The sequence below is a fragment of the Clavelina lepadiformis genome, chromosome 1 (genome assembly GCF_947623445.1).
Source record: "Clavelina lepadiformis chromosome 1, kaClaLepa1.1, whole genome shotgun sequence".
NCBI lineage: Eukaryota > Metazoa > Chordata > Ascidiacea > Aplousobranchia > Clavelinidae > Clavelina > Clavelina lepadiformis.
In genome coordinates, this window is record NC_135240.1 from 6,604,158 (window position 1) to 6,628,581 (window position 24,424).

At 40.3% G+C, this 24,424-nt stretch overlaps 1 protein-coding gene across 1 annotated transcript; it reads left to right on the top strand.

Moving 5' to 3' along the window:
- The first annotated feature begins 3,606 nt into the window (after positions 1-3,606).
- Positions 3,607-24,413, top strand: LOC143444249 (E3 ubiquitin-protein ligase Midline-1-like). Its single transcript, XM_076943420.1, has 15 exons — positions 3,607-3,779; positions 5,137-6,133; positions 8,363-8,726; positions 9,389-9,508; positions 11,136-11,231; positions 15,153-15,260; positions 17,012-17,140; positions 18,482-18,504; positions 18,696-18,820; positions 22,077-22,240; positions 22,461-22,593; positions 22,778-22,962; positions 23,089-23,192; positions 23,333-23,412; positions 23,530-24,413. The coding sequence occupies exons 1-15, from the start codon at positions 3,764-3,766 to the stop codon at positions 23,718-23,720; spliced, it is 2,835 nt and encodes a 944-aa protein (XP_076799535.1). The 5' UTR covers positions 3,607-3,763; the 3' UTR covers positions 23,721-24,413.
- The last annotated feature ends 11 nt before the right edge of the window (positions 24,414-24,424 follow it).

Consider the following 24,424-nt stretch of genomic DNA (forward strand, 5'->3'; position numbering starts at 1 on the left):
TGATTCAGGCAACGATGCAGTTGTTTTTTGTCAGCCTTACTTTAGAAAATATATGGATGTGTTATCATTTCAACTTATCCGTCTAACCGAGTGACACATTTTGCGACTTTCCATAACAACCACGGGATAAGTGCAGTTTTTTCAGAATGTTTTGTTAGTTAGTAGATCTAGCACGGTCACAAGTAGACTTAAAATTCTTAGCCTTATGTTTCTACCGGCGTTTTTTTGCACTAAACATTCATAACGCATCCCCTAAACGCATTAATCATTTAACAGCAAAACATCACGTCACGACAACTTAACGTATTCTGAACTGGATTGACGACAGCGCAGTTTAAGCAAGGTCAAATAAGCGTTGAGTGACCAAATTCCGTACCTATTTATAACTTTACTCTGTAACTCAACGCCGTTGTGACGTCACTATCACGTTATCGGCTCGTGTACGCGTGATGTGCCCAATTTGTCGATAAAGAGACATCACCATCTATTTGAAAGTTTTGGTTTTTATGAAAAAAATACATTAAAACTTTTCAGAAACTGTCAGACTTAAACTAAAAACAGCTGATTTGTTGACAGACATTTAACATGGCTTAATAATAACTTGCAATTTGACTGATGTACTTATGCTGATGAATTTGTTAATTACATCGAAAACGGAAACAGAAAACAAATCGAACTATATTACCTACTAACTTATTTTGTGGTTAACGAAAATCATGTTACTACAGACTCGCTGGAAGCAAAAATTGTATGAAATTCTTAAGGGAGGCATGCACTAGAGGTCAGTAACGCGTCACTTTTCTGAAATTTTTAACCTGTTTTTAGGATTTCTTTTTCCTTGCTTGTTAAACTGAGTTTACCCCCAGTATATCGCATAACCCCGCAGCATCAGTATATTATATTATAACCAACGGCGAAATAATTGATTCAAGTGTTACGTAACATGTTATAGTGTTATGTAATACATTACTGTGCACAGTGATTGAGAACTTCCATTGCGTAGCCACAGAAGATTTTTACGGAAGTGAAATCAAATCCGATTACACGAGAAATTCAAAAAATAAAGCACAAACAGACGAGCGCAACGTTTTAAAAGCACTTAATTCCCGCACGTTGTTAATGTTAAATATGTGCAGACGATTAATTTTGGAAATTGTTCGATTTGTTTTTGCATTCAACAGTTGAGCATTCTTTCAGTGATTTTCCAACCCAGACCCTCTGTACCTAGAACTAAAAACGTACTTTGACCTAAAATTCATCAGCAAATTTCAACCACAATATCCAAACAGGTCAAAGTCGTGACATAAATATGACATTTCACAGGTTTAAGGTCCAACTGCAAAGAGGCGTCAAGCATTAACAAAAATTTGTCAAAACAAAGTTCTACGCTTGACATGACCCCTTTGGACCTACGGTGGGGTCTTAGTTAAGTTGCGGGGAGACGATCCGGCGACAGATTTTTTAAACTACGAGTTTAAATTTGCCAAAAACTAACCTATTACGACTTTTAATCTGCCTAATGAGATTAATTTCTTGCTGCTTCTCAAACTTGAACTATCTTTTTATAGCATGGTCATGAAAGAAAGCCGCCAAATATGAGTGGCAGTAAACAAACGAAGCCACGCCACCACCCACGTTTATTAAAAAGTGCAGTTTATGTGTAAAAAGCTTTTATTGAAATATTTATCCATAAAACTTCTATATCGCTGTCAAATGTCGCTGTCATATCAAATCAAAATCTATGCGATGATTCAGGGAAAACTTAACTTAAACTCTTGAAGCTTCTGACCTTTTTTAAAACGAATTGTATAAGATGTTCACGCAATGCATCAAAAACCGCCAACACTTTCAGGCAATCATTGTAAACAATGATAACAACGTTCGCATTTTCAACCGACAATTTTCGAGGGCGCGATCGTCAAAACTACGCTTGAAATGTGTTTATTGAGTTACTTTCAAAAGGGTGCGCAACTTTACTTTAGTTCACTTGACTTTACATTGATGTGCACTTTCCCAATGAACAACGCCAAATACTTGATTATTATTTACAATATGTTTTGTTGTGTGGTACACAACTGTACATGTTTTGTCAAGTATTCCGTCCCTTTTCAAAGAATTTGTTTTCTCTGGAAACGCTTTTCTAGCATGCCGTATATATAACATGCCCCGGTTGTGGGCAAACCCACTTAATAATACACCGTAGTCCTACTTTTATTTTGATACTATACGTGACGCAATCGCCACTATATCTAATGCCAGGATCCGTTCTCGCTTATTTACAGAAAACGCTTGAAAATTTAGACAAGCCTGTAATTTTGCTTTCAGCCATATAACGACTTTTCAAATTGCATCGAAAGCTCGGATTATTGCGTGAAAAGAACATCTGTGACACAATTCAGCTGACGTAGCATCTAAAACCGGGCATTAACTGTAATTTAGCATCTGGTTTTTAGAGCTGGAAACTACGGGTGCTTAATTATTTTGTATCTAATTGAAGGTTTCTTTCAGAGTGCGCGCTCTGTATGTTGCCTCCCATTCATAATGGAAAAACGCTCGACGAATACCATCTGATAACATTAGAATTTTGATCTGTTTTCGTAGCGTAAACTTTTATTACTCTTGCCGTAGTCCAGTCAATATCATATCGAATACGCGCATTTTAGCAAATGATGTAATAACAATTTCATTGCGCAACCTCTAATTCTTCGATAGGCGACGGTGTGTATTACTTGCGATGGAAATAGTACGCGAGGGCGTATTTACATTCGCTTACGAGTTCAGTTAGTCTTGCAAACAGTTTCAATTGTTAACCTGCCGCCAGGTAAACAGTCGAACTGGTAGTTAAAATGTAGCTAAAGCGGCAAACGTGTCGTTATGGTTAATTCCTAAGTCAATAATAATGTTAACTATTACGGTAGATTGAGTGATAAAGGCTGAAAAAGATATAGTCGTAGCAAATTGGAGCTTACCGGGGTATTTTCTAAACTGTTCAAATCACCCTCCTCTCTGGTTAATCGATAACAGGCAGACAGGGAGCGATTTTGGCAAAAAAAGACAGGTTCGAGACAGATTGGAGGGAAAAAGGCGCCTTATCGTTCAGGATGAGTCGGTCCAAACAGGTACCACAGCCAGGTCGCATTTCGCTGTCTGGACGTCGAAAATTAGGCGTAGTTGTCTGGGAGAAAATGTTTTCAGGCAGGAAGTTTATTTTTCAAATGAGGTACCATCATGGTGTGAGTACAACGCGGTGCTATTTTCAGTCCTTGGCAAAATTATAGACAAAAGCAGAATTAACTGAATACTGTTAAAACGAAAAGTTTGCTTCTAAAGATTATATCATGTTTGAGAAGGTTAACTATAGCAGTTCGTCTATTTGGGAGAAATTAATAGACCCAGATACCGTAACGTTGTCGTGGTGCAATACTATATGCTATAGATCGGGTGATCTGTGGCAAATTTGCCGACAAAAAGAAACTTGGCCGCAAATGGCTCCGTAGTACGCAGACATAACATTTATTTAGGCAGTTTATTTGACGAAAAGGAACTTTTAATCAGTCTTCCAGTTTCCTTAAATGGATACGAATCTCTCGTTTATTTCGGGTCATTGATTTTGGTTTCATTTTCAGCCTTTTTCTCTTTTTTAATTTGTCTGCGGTCAAACCAACAAAACCTGACGTAACTTTTAAAAACCAGAGAAATTTTGCCTTTACTGAACGGGACTGTTCATTCTTTCGAAAGCGGGACATAGCAAGGAGCAAGTAAAATGCACAGTACACTCGGTAAGACGAAGTTAAATATTGCTCTGTTTTATGCTGTTATTTACAGACGTCAACTTTATCCAAAGAACGTAGGAAGAAACGAAAAGAAACTCAAACAAAATTTGTAATTTAACCAAGTTAGTCAATATCATGCTGTTTCTCTACGTCACAAACGTCTAAACAAGTGGTTACGAAATGAGAATCAAACTTTCTACGGCAAGAAGGGTTATTACGTTCCATACATAACCGGGGCCCAGTTGATCCAAACGGTATCAGCGCGAGCACGTTTGCAAAACAAAGAACAAGTGATTTTTTTTGTCGCTTTGCTGTTAGACGGACGCCTCAAAAACATGCAGTGCGATGGAAAAGTGAAAGATGCTTTTCAACACATTTAGCTTTCAAACTATTTCGTGTTAAAACGTGAAGCGATTAGCTGATACAATTAAGCTTAAAGTTCAAAGTTACTAATTTGGCGAATTCATCGCAATCACTTAGGGTCTTCCAATTAAGAGTTTGTTTTGTTGTTTGAAAAGTGTAACATCGTATACATTGAATTATGCCGGAGGGCAGTGACTTGATTGTTATCTTAATGTCGGCGGCTTTTCAAAAGCTTATTTATCACTGGCACGAAGTTTATGTTTTGTTTGTACACACACAAATCTACATCGCTTTGAGCAATTGCGCTTCGAAATAAGCATTTCGGCTTATCGTTTATGATTTGGACTTAAAACCGCTGGACTTCAGTTTCTACTTGTCAACCAATGTCATATCTCACTCAGCTTTAATCCAGTACAGTACGATTGAAGTTCGCCGTCTTGACAAGTGCAGCGATAAATGCAAACTACCGGATTTTACTAACTTGCAACATACATAGGTGGAATAGCTTATCCTTATTTAGCAATAACGCAATTATTTTGTATTTTAGGCAAAATATCTTAAAATCAACAACACTAAATCAACACATAAATTTAGTTCGTTACAAGAACATAATTACTTGATGCGCAGTCCCAGAAAATCGTTCCTCCAATTTGTCTATCACGATTAAAATGTTTTCAAACCTACGATATCGCCCGTGATTAGAATAACGTATACCGTTCAACCGCGAGATGTGTAATTCCCTGCGACAAGACCAATTAGGCTAATTTACAGAGACGTCATTACACGTGATTGAATAAACTGCCAAAGGCACACAGGCGCTGCTACCGGTTGTAGCGTAAACGTGGCAGCCTACGCATCAACGAAAATCGTCCGAGTCCAGTTGTAGGCTAGGATCTCCATAGCACTCCGCATTTTGCTGAGTGCGTGGGTTTATATGTGAAAATATTTGTAATATGATTATGCGTTAAAGGATGCTAATTATATGATCTTGTCTGCGCAGCTTTATCTCAGCGAATCACATCCGCAAATCCTTCCAATCACTCCTTGGAGGATCCACGACCTTTTCCTCCTCAGACCGATTCTTTCCAAGCTCAACGACTCTCTCTGCGCAAACAGTGCATCTATCAGCATCACCTTCAGCAGCTTCAGGATTATCCTGTGTCCGGTACAGCATCGATCCGAAGCCTTTCTCCTCGGCGCGACTACGAGTGCCTCGCGATTCCAGAAGAGAGGAGCTACAATTCCTACTGCCGCAGCAAGAGCCAGGATCGGTGTTCGCGACCTCTTTCTCCCATATCTCGCGTGATAACTCCTAGCCCTCAACCTCGGAGCCTAAGCCGAGGAAGCAGTAAAAGCTGTCAGAGCTCTTCAGCCGACGAGAGCGGTCGCGAAGGCGCGTCCTCCAGTGGAATCGGACTCAGCGAGAGCAGCGCCGAAAGCAGTAGGAGAGCGAGTACCTGCAGCAGCGGGACAGGAAGCAGCAGGCTGACCTTCCACTCCAACATCTTTAATTATCCAGCGAGCACTTGCTCACGCGACGGGAGCCTAACTAGTAGGCTCAACCTCAACGGATCGGAGCTGACAGTACGGGACGTCACCACCAAATCCTTTAACGAAGACACGAAACCTGAAGACGGCGACTCCATTATCCCCAAGCGCACACAGAGTATGGATTCCCTAGAGAACGAGCTCACTTGCCCGATCTGCCTGGATTTATTCCACGAGCCTGTTCTTCTGCCCTGCGCACATAACCTCTGCGCATCATGCGTTGAACAGCTGACAACATCCATTCAAACCATCGGCAACGTTTACAAGTTTGAGTGCCCCACCTGCCGCGAAATTGTCTACGTCGACGGCCGAGGCGTAGCCGGTCTACGTCGCAATCTCACGCTGCAGAACATCGTGGACGGTTATAGAAGAGCGGCTGCAACAGTGGCGTCGTCACAAGGCATGGCTTCCGGAATAGATTTCGACGTTAGTAGCGGTGAAGAATCGAGGTAGGTGCTTATATGCGACTCTTTACTGAGATCATCTCTTAATTTAAGGTGTTAAACGATGTTTGTGCATCAGTATCATGACATACCTTGCTTTGGGGCACCCGAGCAATTATCGCCGGACCTTAAGCTATGCTCGGAGAGATGGTAAAGTTATTGATCTTTGAGTGTAACTTCTTCGTATTCCCAAATAATCCGCGATCTGTGTAGACATAATGCCTTTTCATCTCCATAAATAACACGCTGCCAAAATTCTCGCGTTTCTAAGCGGTCTTAAGTTACGGGAAAATATTCAAATTGTTTCGATAGCTCGTGGGAACGAACTATAACGGCTTATGCGGGTAAAAATGTTGAAAAATTTTCTCGCTTATTCCAAGTAGCCTTTTAAAAGTCAAAGGATTGTGATAAATTGTTTGACCAGTGTCTCGGATTACTAGCTGCGGTTTGAGGGGTAAACTTCAGGGTGCAAATTTTCGTCACATTTCGCTGCACTTTCTAGGCTTAAATTGGTCATTATCTTCATCCCTATCGCTAGATGCATGTCAATGTAAGTTGGTTTAGGTGATATAATCTAGGTACAATAACTGTTAGAAATGTAATCGTCTAAGAGTAGGCCTATCCTTATTTTGCCCGCGGCGCGGGGGCTAAACTGTAACAAAACCTGTTAAATAAACACCTGTCACTCACCTGGCAAACAGATCCACCGCAAGTTTTTACAAGTAATTTACATGTGAGAATTATTCGGGTTTATTTTTCAACCCCAAAGATAGACTCGAAGGTTATACAAGCAGGTTTAGGGTCAAGGACCCAGACAAGATAGGGTTTGTTATTCGGTCTTAACACAATATGCCGCACTTGTGTTTTGGTATTTTGGGCACGTCAAAACCTAGGAGTGGCCAACTCATAGCAGGCCTAACGACGACAATTTAGCTCGCATCGTCTTCTCTAGTTCAATGCAAAGCTTTTTTTTGACCCGTTGACTGATTTTCCAGCTCATCGCTTGGGTCTTCTCAATAAGACATGCAAATAAATTTGAAGTGGATCGCTTTGCTAATTGGGCTGGCCAGCGCACAACATTGCCACTCCCAGAGTTGTTATTGAGGATTGCTAGGTTGCTTTTCATGCCCTACATTCCTGTGAAACTTTCAAGGTTACGTTTTGAGCGAGTACGCACCGCAAGAGCCAGACATCGGCCTTAATGTGCAGAGGCAAAAACACAAGTTTTATAACTCTCCATGTCTTATAATCTGTTTACAACGGCTAACGCTTTTGACAACTTCTTATTACAGCAGTTAACGAGCCGTGTAAGACCGTGTAGCTAGAAGTTGTTACCATCACATTTAAGGCCAAACACGGCAGCAGAGTAAATCATCACGGCTGTGAAAAGGAAAATTGCCGCGTTTAGTACCTTAAGGCCCTGTCTGAACCCTGGCCTTTTCGATTGGAATGTTAGAAAATATTGACTACAGAACTGGAAACGTATAGATCCTAGTTAAATTTTAATGTGTATTTAGCATATTTGTTTAACCTTCCAAGAAAGGTTGTAGGATTTGTGCTTCAAAAGAAGACCTTATCTTTTCAGTATTATATGCGCGCTTATTCAAAGATCTTAACGAAATCGACGTGAAAGAATGCCACAATCGGTGGCTCCAAATGAGTGTGTCGCGTTAAGTTCAATCGTATCCCAACTGTTGATCATTTTAATGGCGATGTCGGCCGACGTATGACCGTGGCGTGCCCTAAGTATGATTGAAATATTTTATAGCGACATGGCATTCACTTTCTTGAATCTTCATTCGTCACACATAATACCAACTGTTTGGTTCGCTTAACCAGCGTTGCCGTTATATTGTCCGTTTTTTTACGAATTTGTCGCGCTGTATGTCGCTTGTCAGGTAGAACTTGCAACGTCTGCTACTTAGAACTTTTGCAAAGAGAGATGTTACACCCAAACGTAGCGGAACTACTCAAGCTGTTGTTTGGTAAACGTACTGCTTCATTTATGTTTCAAGAAAGGCGATTTTTTTTTTTTAAACATAAACTAACCGCTCTTCCTTTTACCCCCTCATCCAATCAACATTCCAAGCGCGAATAATTTTTGTTAGCTGCAGGCACGTGCGGAATTTCTGCATCGGTTATTTTGATGCAACCTGTTCATCATGAGCAGCAAGCTTGGCTGAGAGTAAGATTATTTGTTGTGTGTATTGAATGAACGTTGATGTTTATTGACAGCGCATCCAACCTCTCAACTCAAAGCGATGATAGCCTCGGTCAAAGTCGAGGACGGCGCCCGAGAAACAAAGACTCGGAAGCCCGTGATTACCCGCACATGACTTTACCGAAGAGGGAAGTAAATCCCGCAGAGAACATCGAGGTTTCGTGTCAATTCTGCGAGGTTAACCCGCCTCGACTTGCGGTCAAAACTTGCGTGACGTGCCGGGCCTACTACTGTGATCGTTGCTTGAGGGTAACCCACCCACGAAAGAAGCCTTTCATCAACCACAAGTTGGTCCCTGCCACACCAGGCAGCGCTGGAACCTTATCAGCAACGAGCAAAACGGCGCCGAGCTTCGTCACATGCATTCATCACCCTCAGGTAAGATAAGTGATGCATATAGGCTTGCTTTAACACGAAAAGCAAGGCGACAGTTAACAGAAAATCTATCATCATATTTGTTCCGAGTAAGCAATCTACATAGACTTCGATAAGTAAGGGAATACCGTTTCTAACGGAAATCAGGTCTGGCGATCAATCGGTGACAATATTTGTGATAGTCGACAACGTGGCGTAGGTAAAGATGGCCGAGACATTAAGTCGCACTCTTTTAATTTACTTACTGGTGCCAAGCGTGTCATTGTGGTTTCTATAAAAATCCGGTAGTTTACAGAGTTAATCACTGGGCGAAGAATTTTATAAAGTTTAAAGTGGTCTCGTCCATTGCTGCTGAAATCTAATCTGAATTCCACAAGAAACCTCGAAATTCTATTAAGCTCGAGATAAGAACTGAATACGTGTTTGTTTGCAATTCGCTTGCTTGCCCGGTTAAGTTCACGTTAGACGCCGACTTGTCTCGATCCTTTGCGGTCTCTGCCTCTATCGCTCTATGCCAATTATGGGTTCAAACCGAAGGAAAATGGGGTGAGACGCCCAATATAACCTGGTCGGTCCAAACAACCGTGGAAAACTGTGGGGGGGTGGAACTAGAAGTTAGAATAAAATCTACCCTTGTTGGTGACAACGAAGTGTTTTTTATCCAGGACACCGCTGATTTGTACTGTTCAGCGTGCGAAGCGGGGCTGTGCAAAGTTTGTGGTTCCAATGCCGAGCACGCCAACCATCAAGTCGGTTCTCTATTCGACTGGTGCAGCACAAAGAAGGTAAATTTTATACTTGCTGGTTTGTGGTATCATTGCCTGTATTTGCTCAACTTCACAACAAGAAATTGCGACATGACCTGCGTGCGATTAAAACGTCATAACATATGAGTAATATTTTGATTTGTGTCCATGTTGCTGTCTCAAGCAGAATATGAGACCTCGGGTTATCGCATGTCAATTTTGGTCAAGTTTCGTTCGGCTTGATAATAAATGCGCCAGACTGATGTGCGCAATTCGCAGAACTCCGGGTCCGGGGAAATTCTAACTATCGATTTGCGGTTTTACCCGTCTTTGATTTTCAGGAAAATTAGGAGACATTTTGCTTGTTAGATAAAAAACGGTTTTAATGATCAACATTTAAACATATCAAAATGGGATAAACTGCAAATAACACAGTTCTGCGGTCAGGTTACACCATTCCGGCTCGCCGTAAACATCTGTGCAGGATCTGCAGTAATGTTTTTGCCTTACATCCAATTCGCGTGGTAAGCAGAGAATGACACAGAATATAATGGCCGCCTGTCCAAGTCGATTGAAGCCTATTATTTACCACGCAGCAGCAAAACAAGGTTAAACACATTAAAAATAGCCTGCAATTAATCAACTCAAACATTCCGTTATGACGTCATACAACTGGAAAATCTACCTGCGGTACATTTTACGGTGTTTCAAACTGCTATGGGAGGAGTAAACACAATCCCTTTCACGGTTTTGTCTATGACGCAACAATAGGGGCACAAATGCAACAATGAAAAGCGCGTGAAGAACAAACTTCTTAAACCATTTTGAATTGGTTTTTTGTTTCTTTGACATTTGCCTGCAATTTCTAAGAATCCTTACGAATAGTTTTTGTTTGGGATTGTAACGCGATTGGCACGCTGCGCAATTGCTAACGCTTTAGTGCAGCCGATTATGTAAACAGAAAAGGGGTAGAAAAAGCTGTAAAAGCTATTACGTTCAGTATTGCAGTGACCCTTCGTAAAAATGTTTACCGCAGCAGTAGGGATAGGTATTTACAGAGCAATTTTCAACTTCAAAATACATAAACTTCACCTCGAGTCGCTGTAAACACAGACAAAAAGCAAAAAATGTTATCATTCATCGCAAAACGGCGAAAACTATTAAAGTGGACTTGAAAAAACAAATTCTACCTTCGAACCTAAACTGGTGTCTATTATCACCTTGTAATATCTAGGTATGTAGGAAGTTAACAAGCGTTTTCTCGATGTAATGCGCTACTCAACATATAATCTCCTTGCGATAACTGTTATTTATGAAAGATGAACTGGCAATATAAATCCTAGAAGTTATTCATTTCCTAGAAGCTAACTTTGAACTGTTAAAAAACAAGTTTTATCAGGCACAGTTTGCAAATAATGACAACAGAGCGTCCTTTGAGTCGTTCACTTGATAAAACTCAACAAAAGTCTTTGCAATGGTAATGGCAATGAACAAAAATGGGCTAATTGAAATTTTATTGATCCTTGAAAGAATGAAAAATTCTTAACGTTTAAAACATGATGGAGTTGAGAATATTGAGCTCTGATAGACACTATTCGTTGAAGTTAATTTTTCATGTCATTTATACCTATGAGGTTCAGTGCATAAAAGGTTTGTTTGCCTCCAGGCGGACTTAGAAGGCCAAGTAGCTGAATTGGACAAACAGAAATCGGAATTGCAGACAACAGTTGAAAATCTGTTAGAAGCGTGCCAGCAAACAGAGGTGATTGTTACTAACACTTACTAATTGCTTTGAATAAAGTTATGAGAATTTGAATTTTGTTTGTAGACTTCTTTGTTACAATTGGTATTGTGACCTTATAAATATAGCTTTGATGGACACAAAGCTATCTCATATGTATGTCTACATCATTTAAACGTGTCTATACGACTTAATTGATAAAAATCCCAAGCTTTTTTCCCGCAATTAAACGATTTAAAAAAATGCTGCCTCCGCCACTTAAAGACTAGGTTCTACCAAACTTGCTTGTTGAAAATATTACGATCCATCTATCGGCTGAAATCCTTCCACTTTGACGACTTTGTAAACAACGACGCGAAAGAGATTAACTTGGTCTAAGATTGGCAATTATGTCCATTTTCTTAAGAGGCTTGAATTGGCATTCCAAAAGTTTTCTTTACAGATGAAAATTCCCATCTCAAATTTCCTTTAAAGGATATTGATGTAATGGTGACGTAGATAATGAACGACGCGACCTGAATAGCGTCAGCTAATTACCACTTTGTTTGTAATCCTTAAAACATATTGCAATAAAGAATAGTGATAACAACGATACTGAAGCTAACCTTTGTAATATTGACCCGATGAAGTTTAACGAAAGCCGTTAATATTTTAATCACATATTGTCAACAATGCACCTGATAATACAAAATGATTCAGTGTCCTTGGCCCATATAATTACTGGAGCTTTACTCTTTGACGGTTTGCTCCTGCCAAGTCCACAAAAGGTGGTTAAACACAGTAGTTAGTTGTTCTGGAAAGATTCTTCGAAAAACATAAACAAGTTACTGCTGATTACGTCGGAAAATTATCATACCGGACAAGAAATAGCTACTTTCGCCCTTCACGAAAGAATTATAATGCCCAGTGCATTTCCAAAACAAGCATAAAATCATTAGCAAAATGCATTGGTTCGGCAAGGTGTTTAGGCAACAAAAGTGGCGCCGTTAGGTCCTATAAAAGCCAAGCGTGCGAGGAATGCAAAGCTTTTTTCGATATGACAGACCACACTGCAACAACAACAACGCAGAAACAGCGTATTGACGAATTTGCGGTCGTAATTAGCGCATGGTTGTCTGTGATGTGGGAAATCGGTTTGAACAATTTATTATCATCTGTCAACTAAGCCAATGTACATAGTCACCAGGAAACATAGAATCCTCCGGCTTCAATAAGCCTGGGGAATTAACTTGTAGCAGACAACGCGCAGAGTTTATGGTAGAAACGTGTTAAGATTTGAAGCTGTTTACATGAATAAGCAGCCGCTGCCTGATGTTGAAACATTGTTTACCTACAATAACACAGTGTATCGGTATGGACTTTGATCATTATACTATCAATATAGGAGAACCACTTAGGTAGTGAAACGGTGATGTAACAGTAACACAATAGGTAAGAAGCGATTTTTATTGCCGATTTTCGAAGTACTAGAAAAACAATGGCTAAGTTAAATAACCTTGGGGCTAATCCTTGCCCAACATCTGTATCTAGTCCTACTCAGCTTGTGTGATTTTTAGCGCCGACGAAAGTTGATTAAAATGCGGCGTTGGGTTCCGGGGGAACGCTATATTAATTTTTTAACGTATTAAATATTTGGCGGCGAGGGCGCTTTCGATGAATGGAAAAACTATCAGGAGTTGCAGTGACGACCGCTGGACAGGATAAGACGGACATAACATTATTAACAATGATGAAGGTCCTGTTGCTGCCATCGTGCGCACTAGATATTGCTTAAAATTTTGGTTTGATGTTCACAAAGGTTATTTTCGAAGGTAGTTCGCCAAAGTGGCAAATGACAAACATAAAATATATTTACATATGGCTACGTTTGATGTCTTTTTTTAACTTTTTGCGATGAAGTGCGCTCTTGTTTTGGCTTCTATTCTCCACACCGTACATGCAGTCAGCTTGGCGTCAACGGACACAAGGTTTTGTTGTATAAGAGCGAATTTATTGCGTTCGGGAAATTTAATCTCATATAAAGACGGAGGCAAAACAGCCGCAACGATTGTAAGAAGATTTCCCACCTACTAACAGCGGCGGAAGCATTTGGCAGTTAGTTGAGAGCCACAAAAATATTTCGAATTAAGGAGAAAGAACTGGATTTGGTTTAAACCAAAACATCATATTTCATTAATAATAGCCCTGACATTTTGTGAACATGCACGCGTTATTTTTGCTGAAGTATATTAGCGGTTAATGAACCTGTTTGGGAAGATTTACTATCAAAACCATTTGTTGCATGTGTACTTTTCAAAGGCAGAAAGGTCATCAACAGTACAAAGTGCGCCTCAAAAATTTTCAGCAAAGGGTAAACATTTCTTTCGTTGAAAGCAAACGAAGACTTCAAAAATATGCAGACGAATTAATCAAAGTTGCCAAACTCTATTTGCAAAGCACGTATCTTTTCGATTGCATGTCACTTGAATTTTAAAAAACGCCCTTACACCAAATACGATGGCATTTGCAATGTCCGTACAGAAAGATCAGTGCCTCATAAGTGTTTACCTGATACTTTAGATGAAATGGGTGCGTTATCTATGAAATTAGCCCCTATGTCTGTACTCTGTATGATCATAAGGTGGCGTAAAATCTTTTATCAAATGTATGCAGTTTTAAATCAGCAACGTAAACAAATCCTGTTACTTGATCAATCGTTTTTATCAAGTAAAAAGTGTTGGGAAGATAAGAATGTGCGATGGTCCCGGATTAATGAGCCTGATCCTTCGCAACATTGCGACTGTTCACTTAAAACTACACGAGTTAAACGCGAGTTTAAACGTGTTTCTTCGCCTTCAGCGATGCTTTGCTGTTCATCAGATTGTATCTGTAACTATGCAGCTATGCGAAAGCCACAGAACTTACGCGAAAAAACTGAAGAACGTTTCTCCCGAAATGGGGTTAAGCCATTTCGAGCCCAGCTTTTTGGTATGTGCCGCTTCGTTTCCCGTACGTTTTATAGCAAATGGAAACAGGCCAAGTTAAAACTGAGTGCACTGTAAGCCGTTATTCCCGGATTGGATTAGTCACAAAGAAAGTTACTAAACTGCGCATCAAGCGGCTCTCAAGTTCACGGTACATGAAAACCCAGCCTTACTCTGGTGTGGGGAAACCACCAAAGCTAGCGGAACAAAGAAAAATGCCCTCTCTGGGGCGTCGTCTGCATGTTTATAAATGCATTAGGAATAATCCAATCGTGCCCTTATATGGCTGTAGTGGAAGTAGTATTTAAGCCAGCGCTAAAACACCATACAACGTTCCTGATTACGTTTTCAGCATTGCCGTTGATAATAATTATAAGCTTGGAACGTCTTGTTCGAAATCATGGTAATGTTTAATAAGGCTATCGCGGTTTGAAGATAATATCTATCAGCATTGGGGACAGTTAATTTTTTTAAGCAGATTTTGGTGGGAATTCCTGTAGTGACCTATGCTTTAAAAGGGAAAGATTTCGAGCACACATTACCACGGTCGATGATTGACGAGACAAATGTCCTGGTTTATCTTCGCGTATTTTCACGCCGCCTTAGGAGGACAAACTTCGACCTTCAAAGTTTAAAACATTGCTACTGGTGAACACGGGTCGTTGCCCCGCACACGTTATTTTCTTTCATGTTAAATGTGTTCCAAGTTAACAGATCAAAATATTTAGAAAACGCAAAATTAAGTCATTCACACGACCCTGGTCTTTGACGTATAGTAACCAGCCTATGCTTTGTGGCAAGTCACAAGTCATAGTGGTTAAACTCGAAAAACAGATAACAACTGTCATCAATTCATTTGGCTGAAAAGCTGTGAATAAGGTGCCAAGGCTAAATAAAAAATGCTGAGTCGTGTGGCCTCACTTTAGAAACGAAATCGTTTGAGCGAAACTATTATTTATTTTATTACTCATTCTCGCAGGCTAACGCCTCGACCCAGGAGATGAAACTCCAAGCAGAATGCGATATCTTAATAAGGATTATTCAAGAGAGGCAAGAGACCATAAGCAACAACATTAAAGAAACAAAGGTAAGTCGATAGCTGCCATTCTATGAAACCAGTTTAATGGTGAACTTCTTCAGTTTATGGTTGGGTGAAATAATCCACTGTTCAAATAAGGGGCAGACGGCGGCTGATGCCTTGAGACCGACGCTAAACACTAGTGGCGGGATAATTACAAAACATGGTGATACCCTTACGTGCCGGGGACCTATGCATTGCGTTTGTTTGCACCCAATCGCAATTCACTCTCCACTGGGTACTTCTCTTAAAGAAATATTACCCTTTGTAAATCGCAATGACTCACATAATGAATATTTTTAATCAATGGGATTGAGGGGCTACAGGGTAACATTTCAGGTACTGGGTGAACGGGTAACAAAAGGCTGTCATTTTCCACACCATTTGGTAAACAATTTCTGACATCAAGTGAATCAGATAATTCGCAGAAGAAATTTCGTCGTGCGGGAAAGATTACTGTAGCACAAAACTGCCAACCAAACAATGCTCGATTTATGAAATGAATCATGAAAACCCCGACGATATTAACCGTAAAATTACTATACCAAGACATTCATAGTCTGAAACGCTGGATTAGATATGACACACAAGCCCTATAGGTGTCCGAAATGTCTACAATTTTCAAAAGTTGTTGCATATAACAAGCATTGAATGCCTATCTATATAGCATGTGTCTACCATGAATCATCGCGAATTATATCAACTTACCGTTAATTGCATATACGCCCACGGTTTTGTACATGTTAGCAGATTACACAAAGGCTTCAACCCCATTGACTTTCAAGGCATTTCTATAAAATACTTGTTACAAATTATTGCAAAACGTTTTTTTTTAGCGTAAAAAGCACCTTTGAAAAATTAAGTCAGGTCTGGTTTTACAGACGTTCTGGCAAAGTTGATAACAACCTCGTTTAAATGAAATTCCATCCTTTCAAGGTAGTCTTCTGACAATAAAAATCGACAGTGTGGCGGTCGGCATTTAAACGAGTCATGATTGCTGTGTATACTTGTTTATTTTCAGTGTCTTTTGTAGTTATAACTGTGAATATGACTTCGGTTAAATAAGTGGACCAGACCCGCCACATGTTTTCGGATTAGATAGCAATATGTTTTGACGTAGCTACTTGACACATAATTTAGACCACACGCAGGTACCGTAAAACCACTTTCAGTACTCGGTTTATACTTGTTTATACGCACTTAAACACCCTGCTGTGAAGTTAATCTAATTTGCTGAAAAAGTTTCTTATATTCGAGATAAGGCTGGAAACGAAGAGTTTTTGAAGTACAATATAAATAGAAAAATTCCTTACCAATGGGCTCAAAGCATCAAAGTTGTTGAAAACTTCAGTTAACTTAAAAAACACCGCTTAAAAATCATTATTTCGATGTTTGATAACTTCCAAGTTTGATTAGTCACGGTTTCGATGGTAATGTTTTCCACAAAGTACACATCGTACGTGCCTAGTCAGGTTAAAAAAGTCTTAAATGTGTTGTAGACACACCTGATATACACTCTAACGGTATTTGCAGAACGATTTAAACAACTTAGCATTTGATATGCCGCTGAATTTTCATCAGCTATAACAACAATTGTTACCCCAGCATCATCGAAAGTTACTCACGATGTTGCTATCAAGAAAATATGTACAGCAAATAGTTTGTAACCATGGTGTTATGACCTTTTCATGCCAAGCCTAGGAATTTAGCCTGTAAAAGTATGTTGGGCTAATGCATTAATTGTGTAACCACATTTTCAGGCGTCTCGTCTTCGTAAACTCACTCAGCAAATCAATCAGGCTCGACAATGCCTGGAGCTTTATGGTCCAGTCACGGGTCAGGCAAATGAAGCTCTCCAGCAGGTCAATGATTACGCCAAGTTTGTGAAGGTAAGTTACCTTTGACATGTTTTAGTTGATAACACACACCTTAATCAGTTAGCATAACTTGTAGTTACCAGTCTGTTTAACCCGCTGTTGCCTGTTAAGCTAAATAAAAGCCCGTCCGAGGTGGACTAGCCTGGCCCATGCATACCAATCAATCACGTTCCTCTACTTTGTTAGTGTCAGGAAATGTAAAAAAAAACATAACTTACTGCAGTTTCTTGATGGATGACGATGTTTCGTTTAAGAGTGTCTTTTTGGAATTTTAGTTCCCTGGCGCCGGCTAAATCCTAGTCATGACTGTTAATAAACACAAGACCACCTTTGATACCAACTTGCGAAAAATAATATGCAATTATGACGTAACATTCTAGAATTATCAGTTTTGTGACGAAAATATTAATTGAATATTTGGCGCGCAAATTGTGAAATGAAATGCTGTTCGAATCCTAGCAAGGCTAATTATAACTCAACGCCTTTTGCTTGTGCAAAAATGCATTCTGTTGTTTATTTATTTACGTTAATACGTTGTTGAGTTCGGTTTGCAAATGAGATGATTATTAGAGACTGAATATGTTCTGGTCTGACGCCTGGGATTAAGCTAGTATTGCTCAAAGGTCGCAAACAAGATGACTAAATGGGTTGAAGAAAGATATCCGCCCTTTATCCATTTAGGCGCTGATTGGAAATGGTTAATTGAGGCAGAATGGTAATTTACACACAACATGGTTTAGCCTGAGTTCGTTCTTAACAGGTGTAAGCAACCAGTATGACCCCAGTTGAAAAGCTGACTGGTCAACTGATTTTTGTTGTATTTAAACATGCGTCTTTCAAAGGTGTGAGTCACAGAGCAAAGATTGCGCCAAGGTTATTTTTCAACCGTGACGACTCTCTGTTAGTGTAGCCGTACATACAGAAAATTTAAAACGCTTTATAGCTTAAAATTCTACCTGAACCAAATGTCAGCGTATCGTGGCGCCAATCTTTTAGCATTATTATAGAAACGACAAGTCCGTTTGTAATCACAATAAATCAAAACTAACCAAAGTCAGTTTTTACGACTTCGCCTAGTAGGCTGTGACAATGCATGTGTGTGCATACCTTTGTCTAGCCAACAGTACAAGCAACTCACTGGGTGGCTTGCACTGAGTTCTTGTTTTGTGTAAACAAACTGTGCGATGTGTTGACGCAACAAACCAGCTTAACATTAATTAATTGTTCTTGCACAGTACGGTAGGTCCTTTTGAGGATCCTTTGTTAATTTTTTTAATTCCTAAATCGTTTCTTATTGCAGTATATAGGAAATTATGCCACTGATATAATCTCTACATATTTTCTGTTTTTCAGAATGCAAAAGCGGCATCAGATAGGTAAGCCCACAAATGGATAATAATCAATCTTTGCCTTTAATTTTATTCTGCTAGCTGTGTGTGTGTTCACCTTAACGAAATCGTGTGTTTACTTGTGTATTCGGCTTTCGATTAAAACAGTCATTTGACATGAACATCTGTTGCAGATTAACCTTACTCATATTTACAGTCTGGGTTTGTTACGTTTGCAGAGTTGCCCAGGTACTGACGTCATCGAAACAGTTCGAGTCAAGGCAACAGGAGCTAGCCCCTCCCGGATTCTATCTTGAGTTTTCACAAGAGAAAAGCATTCTGGAAAAACTCGACATAATGGAAGGTGAATGCTTGTAATCCAATTGATATTTCAAAATTAAACTAGTACCCCCTAAGCCTAAACCAAGTACGACACATAACGGTAAATAATGGTTTATGTGACGTATAGGGCCGATTTGAAAGATTGCTTTAAGGGTTTATATCTGCTATTAAATCGTTCGTTTAGGTTTAACTGAGGTTAATCTTTTTCGTCTGACACCTTTCATGAATTTCACGTCACTCCTACTAATTCGACGTCACGTCACTAATTCGAACTTTACATAATTACGAATACCAACGACTTTTCCGGCTGTCTGACTTCTGTCATAACAAGGGAAAAGAGAAAGTGACTTTAGTACCGGTTAATGTTAAAAAATGTGAATAAGGACCGAAAAATAAACATACGGCGGTCGTTGCCTTTATTTTCCCTAAGACGAGCTTACACGGTGATAAACAGGTTGTGGGTTCGATTCCGGTAGAGGATGGCGTAAAATGTCTTTTAAAGTTCCTTGGTTACTATTTATGTACAAATTTGAAGGCAGCAGAATTTCATCTGCGTAGATGTTAAACTGTTTACTAATGAATGGTTGTTTTGTGTTTGGGCACCCATTGTTTACCGGTAACATCCCCTACGTAAGAGATCTCCGTTAAAAAGACAGCGCATCTGTTTATTGTCGCATCTGTCACTTTGTGCGACAGGAAAGAGGCTCGTATACCATATTTGTATCCCAAACGTGAGAACCACAAAAGAGCCCAAAATTGCCATCAACATTCCAAAGCTTACCAACACAAAATCATTACTGAACGTTCAGACCCCGAACTTGTCAAACGAATTACCTCAGACGGATACTTCTGTGACGTCAGTACGTGTCGACAATCGCTTGTCAATTAGAGCTTTGTTGTCGGAATTCAAATGAGTCGTAGCGCGTCTACGACACGTACTCACACGTCAGTTATACCACCTACCGTACATTTTTTGTGGAAACATAGCTTGGTCCAGGAATGGCCTGCGATGATTTTAGGGACTGACATAAAGCCGTTTTGAGATGGTTATCAGTTGGAGCTAGGGAACGACTATGTTTTATTGTAGAATCTTAATGCTTAAGTCTTTGGAAAAAAATCAACATTCTTTATGTTCTTTGTTCCTCAAGACGCATTTATTGGAATATCCAAAGTGGCGTGCGAGAAAGCTGGCAACATACTTTCTTAAAAAGTTCTTTGAAAAGGAAATTTGTCTTCGTAGTTCCTCTTATGGATACCGTATTTTTGCTGAATCCGCTTTTCACATGTTTTTCACAGGTTTTAAGCAATTGCCTTCACCTTTTTAAGTTTAAAAACACGGGTTAAACGCGCATGCCCTAAAGTGATGCCGTATCTCGTATGACGTATTACAACGATGTGAACTCGCAACCTACAGCACAGCAAGTACAGCACAAGTAAGCCTAAGCAAGTACAGCACAGCAAACTGCGCTGGAGCTCTTGAAAAGGCAAAGCCCGTAACACCAGTCTTAGTTTGCGGTTTCTCAGCACGTTTCAAGTTCGTGCACGCCTGGAAGGAAAAACCGCGACAGCCCTGGCTACTCTGGTTCAGTAACGTTTTGTATTCACTAACGTTCAAGTTTTTCGTTCCACCGTATTTATATAGTCTACTCTTACAGACTCCTCATTACTTTGCTTATTGGGGTGATACGAGGGGAGTAGCCTATCACCAAAACAAGTTAGACACATCTTTTTGTACCTTTTTATTGAACTTGGCTTTTTGCTGCAACCTTATCTTCATGGTCCAGCGATTTCCTACGCCGCCTACGCGATTGGCTTAAGATGTCTGTGGAAAATCTCCTGCAAGTAGTTCGCATAAGTTGTTTAGCCTTCGTCACGTCACGCGTATACTTCTGCTAATTGTGTTGCTTCTTGGTGCGACGTTTGTTGAAACAGAGGCAAATCTTTTAGTGTCACTCAACGATGGGTTTGAACACGGCTGGAATAGCGGATTACGTTATATATAATTGCGTCATCCCTGCAGAGAAACGTATGATTGTGTTAAAATTACAAACTGTTACCAGTTGGACACGCAGAGGGATAATAATCTTCTCATTGTTTGGTGCGCCGTTTAATGTCGGTTTTACCAGGTACAAGTTATTGGAAAAGTAGTCTGCGATTTCAATAGGCTGCTGACTGGTATTTGGGTTCGGGTGACGACACATCACAATCTTTTCATTCTAAACGGAACTGGCGATGATCGATTTTTATTCACAGCATCGACTCGGAAGCGATTTTTCTTTTATCGCGTCACCATCGCCAGACTATTGTCGTCAGTGTTAATATCGGACCCGCTAGGTTCGCCTTATCTTTAACTTGAACAGTGTCTTTTGTGATTGCGGTTTTCAGTACACACAACCGGAACGGGATAATAAACCTTCCATTATGTCGCCCAATTCAGGGATTAGTTGAGCTCCTTTTCCTGGGGTCAATGCCTTCGGAACCGTACTAAGGTAAACCCCGTTCTCAAATATATATCCGTAACTAGCGGCAACCGTTGTCGAATCGCATAATTTACCGCTACATATTATATTAATTCGTTTAAGTAGATGAACAACCGAAACGAAGCAGCCTTTTTGAAAGCGGAATGCGTTTGTGAATATAAACTCGTGGAACGTATTCCGTCCACAACTACAAGAACAAAAGCACCGTTAAAATGTCTTTGGACTATACTACTATAGCATGCCTCGGACCATGGAATACTTGGACCTTGTTAGACCCATATATGTCGCCTTAAAGTGTCCATTTCCTGTTTTCTAAAGAAAGAAACCAACGCAATGAATGTTTGCTTTGGTTTTTAATTTCTTCATAAATAGCGTTTGTCTGCATTCAAACTAAGGTTACCTGTTTAAGTCATAAACCGTTGTATTTAGCTTGCATTCTTTTCATCAGCTGCTGGGGTGGATCGTGTAACGCAAGGTTACGTTTCTCTTCGGCGACAGGCCTATCTTTCGTTTGCTTTGCACCACGCGCAATTAGCGGCGGGTGACGAAATCGCAGGATATTTGTACAAAGGCGCCAGTCTCCAAATTTGCGAACAGGAATTTCGATTCACTCCAATATTTGTTTTTTGCTTTGTCAGACGTTTCCTGAAAAACCTTTATCTTCGAACAAACAATTGGGTCTATGTGTAGACTCAACTTCATTCTTGCCGAAGAATCTCGGTTACAAAATTCACATTTCAGTACCGCAACCTGTCAAATCACTTTTTCCCGGTTTCACACCGATTCTTCTTCTTGTAGCACCGGCATCGCCACGCATTTGCGAGGAACTCTGCACTCAATCGCATGACAAGATCACCATCCAATGGCGTTCGCCTGATCATCGTCACACTGATTCATACGAGCTGCAGTACGCAATCGACAACAGCGACGCGACTTGGCCAACCAAAGGGGATGGGTGGATGGTAAGTGAAGCCGGTTTTTTAGTTTTAAAACTTAGTTGACTCTCAGAAACATCTTATGGAATAGCCCACGTCTTTCATACTTTTACATATCGTCAGAAGTAGTTGATTAAATTAAACCCAAATAAAACTAGTGGTTAACTGCTAAAAAATACATTCATGTCACGCAACAATGCGTATTGTAATAATAAGCGCGCGGTTACAAGGTTTTTCTATGATTCAGATTGTTCCAAATGTGAAAGAATGTCACTATACCATCCACGGGCTTCAAACCGGCACCAGATACTTATTTGCTGTCAAAGCCGCAAACAAAGCGGGCTGGAGTCGTAGTGAATGCCTTCCTCTTAAAACTCTCGGTAAGTTGACAAACCTACAACTGTCAAAAGACTTCACAGTCTCATAAATTTGTAGGCGATTGCACCTGGGCGTGAATTTGCTATTCCGTTGTTCTTACACCGCCATCTGGCGGGTAAGGAAATTTCAAGCCATGTAAAGTCTACAGAGTGCATCTTTATAATCGGGTTTTGTTTCTGCTCGCAGGAGTACCATTCGCTTTTGATAGTCATTCTATGCACAAGAAGTTACGTTTGGGTAACCATGGTTACACGGTATCGCGCGAGGATTCGAGCCGAAAATCTAGAGATCATCTGCTGTCCGGAAACACGTCATCACTCTGTGGCGTCACAGGAAATGTGGACATTGAAAGTGGACGACATTACTGGGAGGTGAGAGATCTTTTTTTGTGAAAACTAAACTATGAAACCTGTAGCTTTCATTCCATTAAATGAAAAATCCGGAATTGCTAATATGTGGAGAAAAACCTGAAGCTTTTACAAATTACGTTATTGCAGGTCGTTGTTTGCCAAAGCACCCATTTCACCCTGGGCGTGGCCTACTCCAACGTCTCCAGATACGACTGGATTGGCAAAAACACTTCGTCCTGGTGTCTATGCAGGTATGTAAAATGGCTTCGTGTATGTAAGCTATGTTTATGATACCGTGAAAGCAGAAATTTTCCCAACATTGTCCAATAATAGGCTAATCATCATGTTTGCGGGTCCCTTTTCTATGTTCTTATAAGTTGATATTTTCCAGGACTAACGAGGATTGGTCGGTGAAACACGGCGGCAAAGACATTCCGATACAAATGCCCTATCCGCTGCCAAAGAAAATCGGTAAGAAGCTTATGGTTGTAATTCCTCGGCCTTCTTGCGTGCCACATGTATGATAAATTGTCGGAATGACCAACTATCTCAGCCGTCAAGGTCATTTTAAACCCTGTGTTTTTGCAGGTGTCATGCTCGATTACGATTCAGCGATGTTATCCTTTTTTGACGGAGCTAGCGGACGTCACTTCCACACATTCCGTATGTCCACCTTTGAGCGTGGCCTGCGACCTGCCTTCTCTATCGGAAACAAGTCACTGACCATCAACACCGGTATCACCATACCGGACCACCTGCGTTTAGATTCCCGCTGTTAATGAGGCGCAACGCCACCGAGCTCTCCGCGCCTAATTTATCGCCATGGCGTGCGTCCTTCCTTGTTGGTATGAGGCTTACAAAGCTACTGAGACAATGCGTCAAAAGGGAATGAACGTTGTTTTATTTTGTTTTCTTAGAAGGGCTTGGTGTTATGCATGTTTGCTACATTGTGCACTTGATTTTTGCAAACGTTCTCTTTGCTGTGGACTTTTCATGTGTGAGCTGTTAGCGCCACCCCGCTGCTTAAATACGTAGCGTAAAATCTGTTGTATATTTATAATTTTGTACGTATTTATCTCTACGCTCTAGCTTTGTGTTTATTTTTGGAATTTCCTGTTTTGTTAAATGTGACTGTACTTGAGTTAGTTCCAAAACTCTTGACTTTTATTCCAAAGAGTGCAGTAGCCTACTTTTTAGTCTGGTCCTGATTTTAACATACGATTGTGTCAAAGCTTTGTAGTTAAACGGCTGATTATTGCGCTCTTGCTTTGTATCTCCCGGACGTCGTATGCTGAACTTACGTTGTTTGTAAATATCCGTTCAAAGTATGTCCGTATAAATATCCGATGGACGAGCTGGACTCGTTCCAAATCTCGGCTGGCTGTCTTCACTTCACTCGCTACAACGATGACGTCACGTTGACATTGTTTTCTCGTTAGCTTGTTCAATAAAAACTGGTGTCGAAGCAACAAGTGGAGTTTTT

Bases quoted from the DNA above. Each gene is read 5' to 3' on its own strand.
- LOC143444249 (XM_076943420.1), top strand. The intron at 6,134-8,362 runs GTAGGTGCTTAT...GTTTATTGACAG, and splicing joins AGTAGCGGTGAAGAATCGAG to CGCATCCAACCTCTCAACTC. The intron at 17,141-18,481 runs GTAAGTTACCTT...TCTGTTTTTCAG, and splicing joins ATTACGCCAAGTTTGTGAAG to AATGCAAAAGCGGCATCAGA.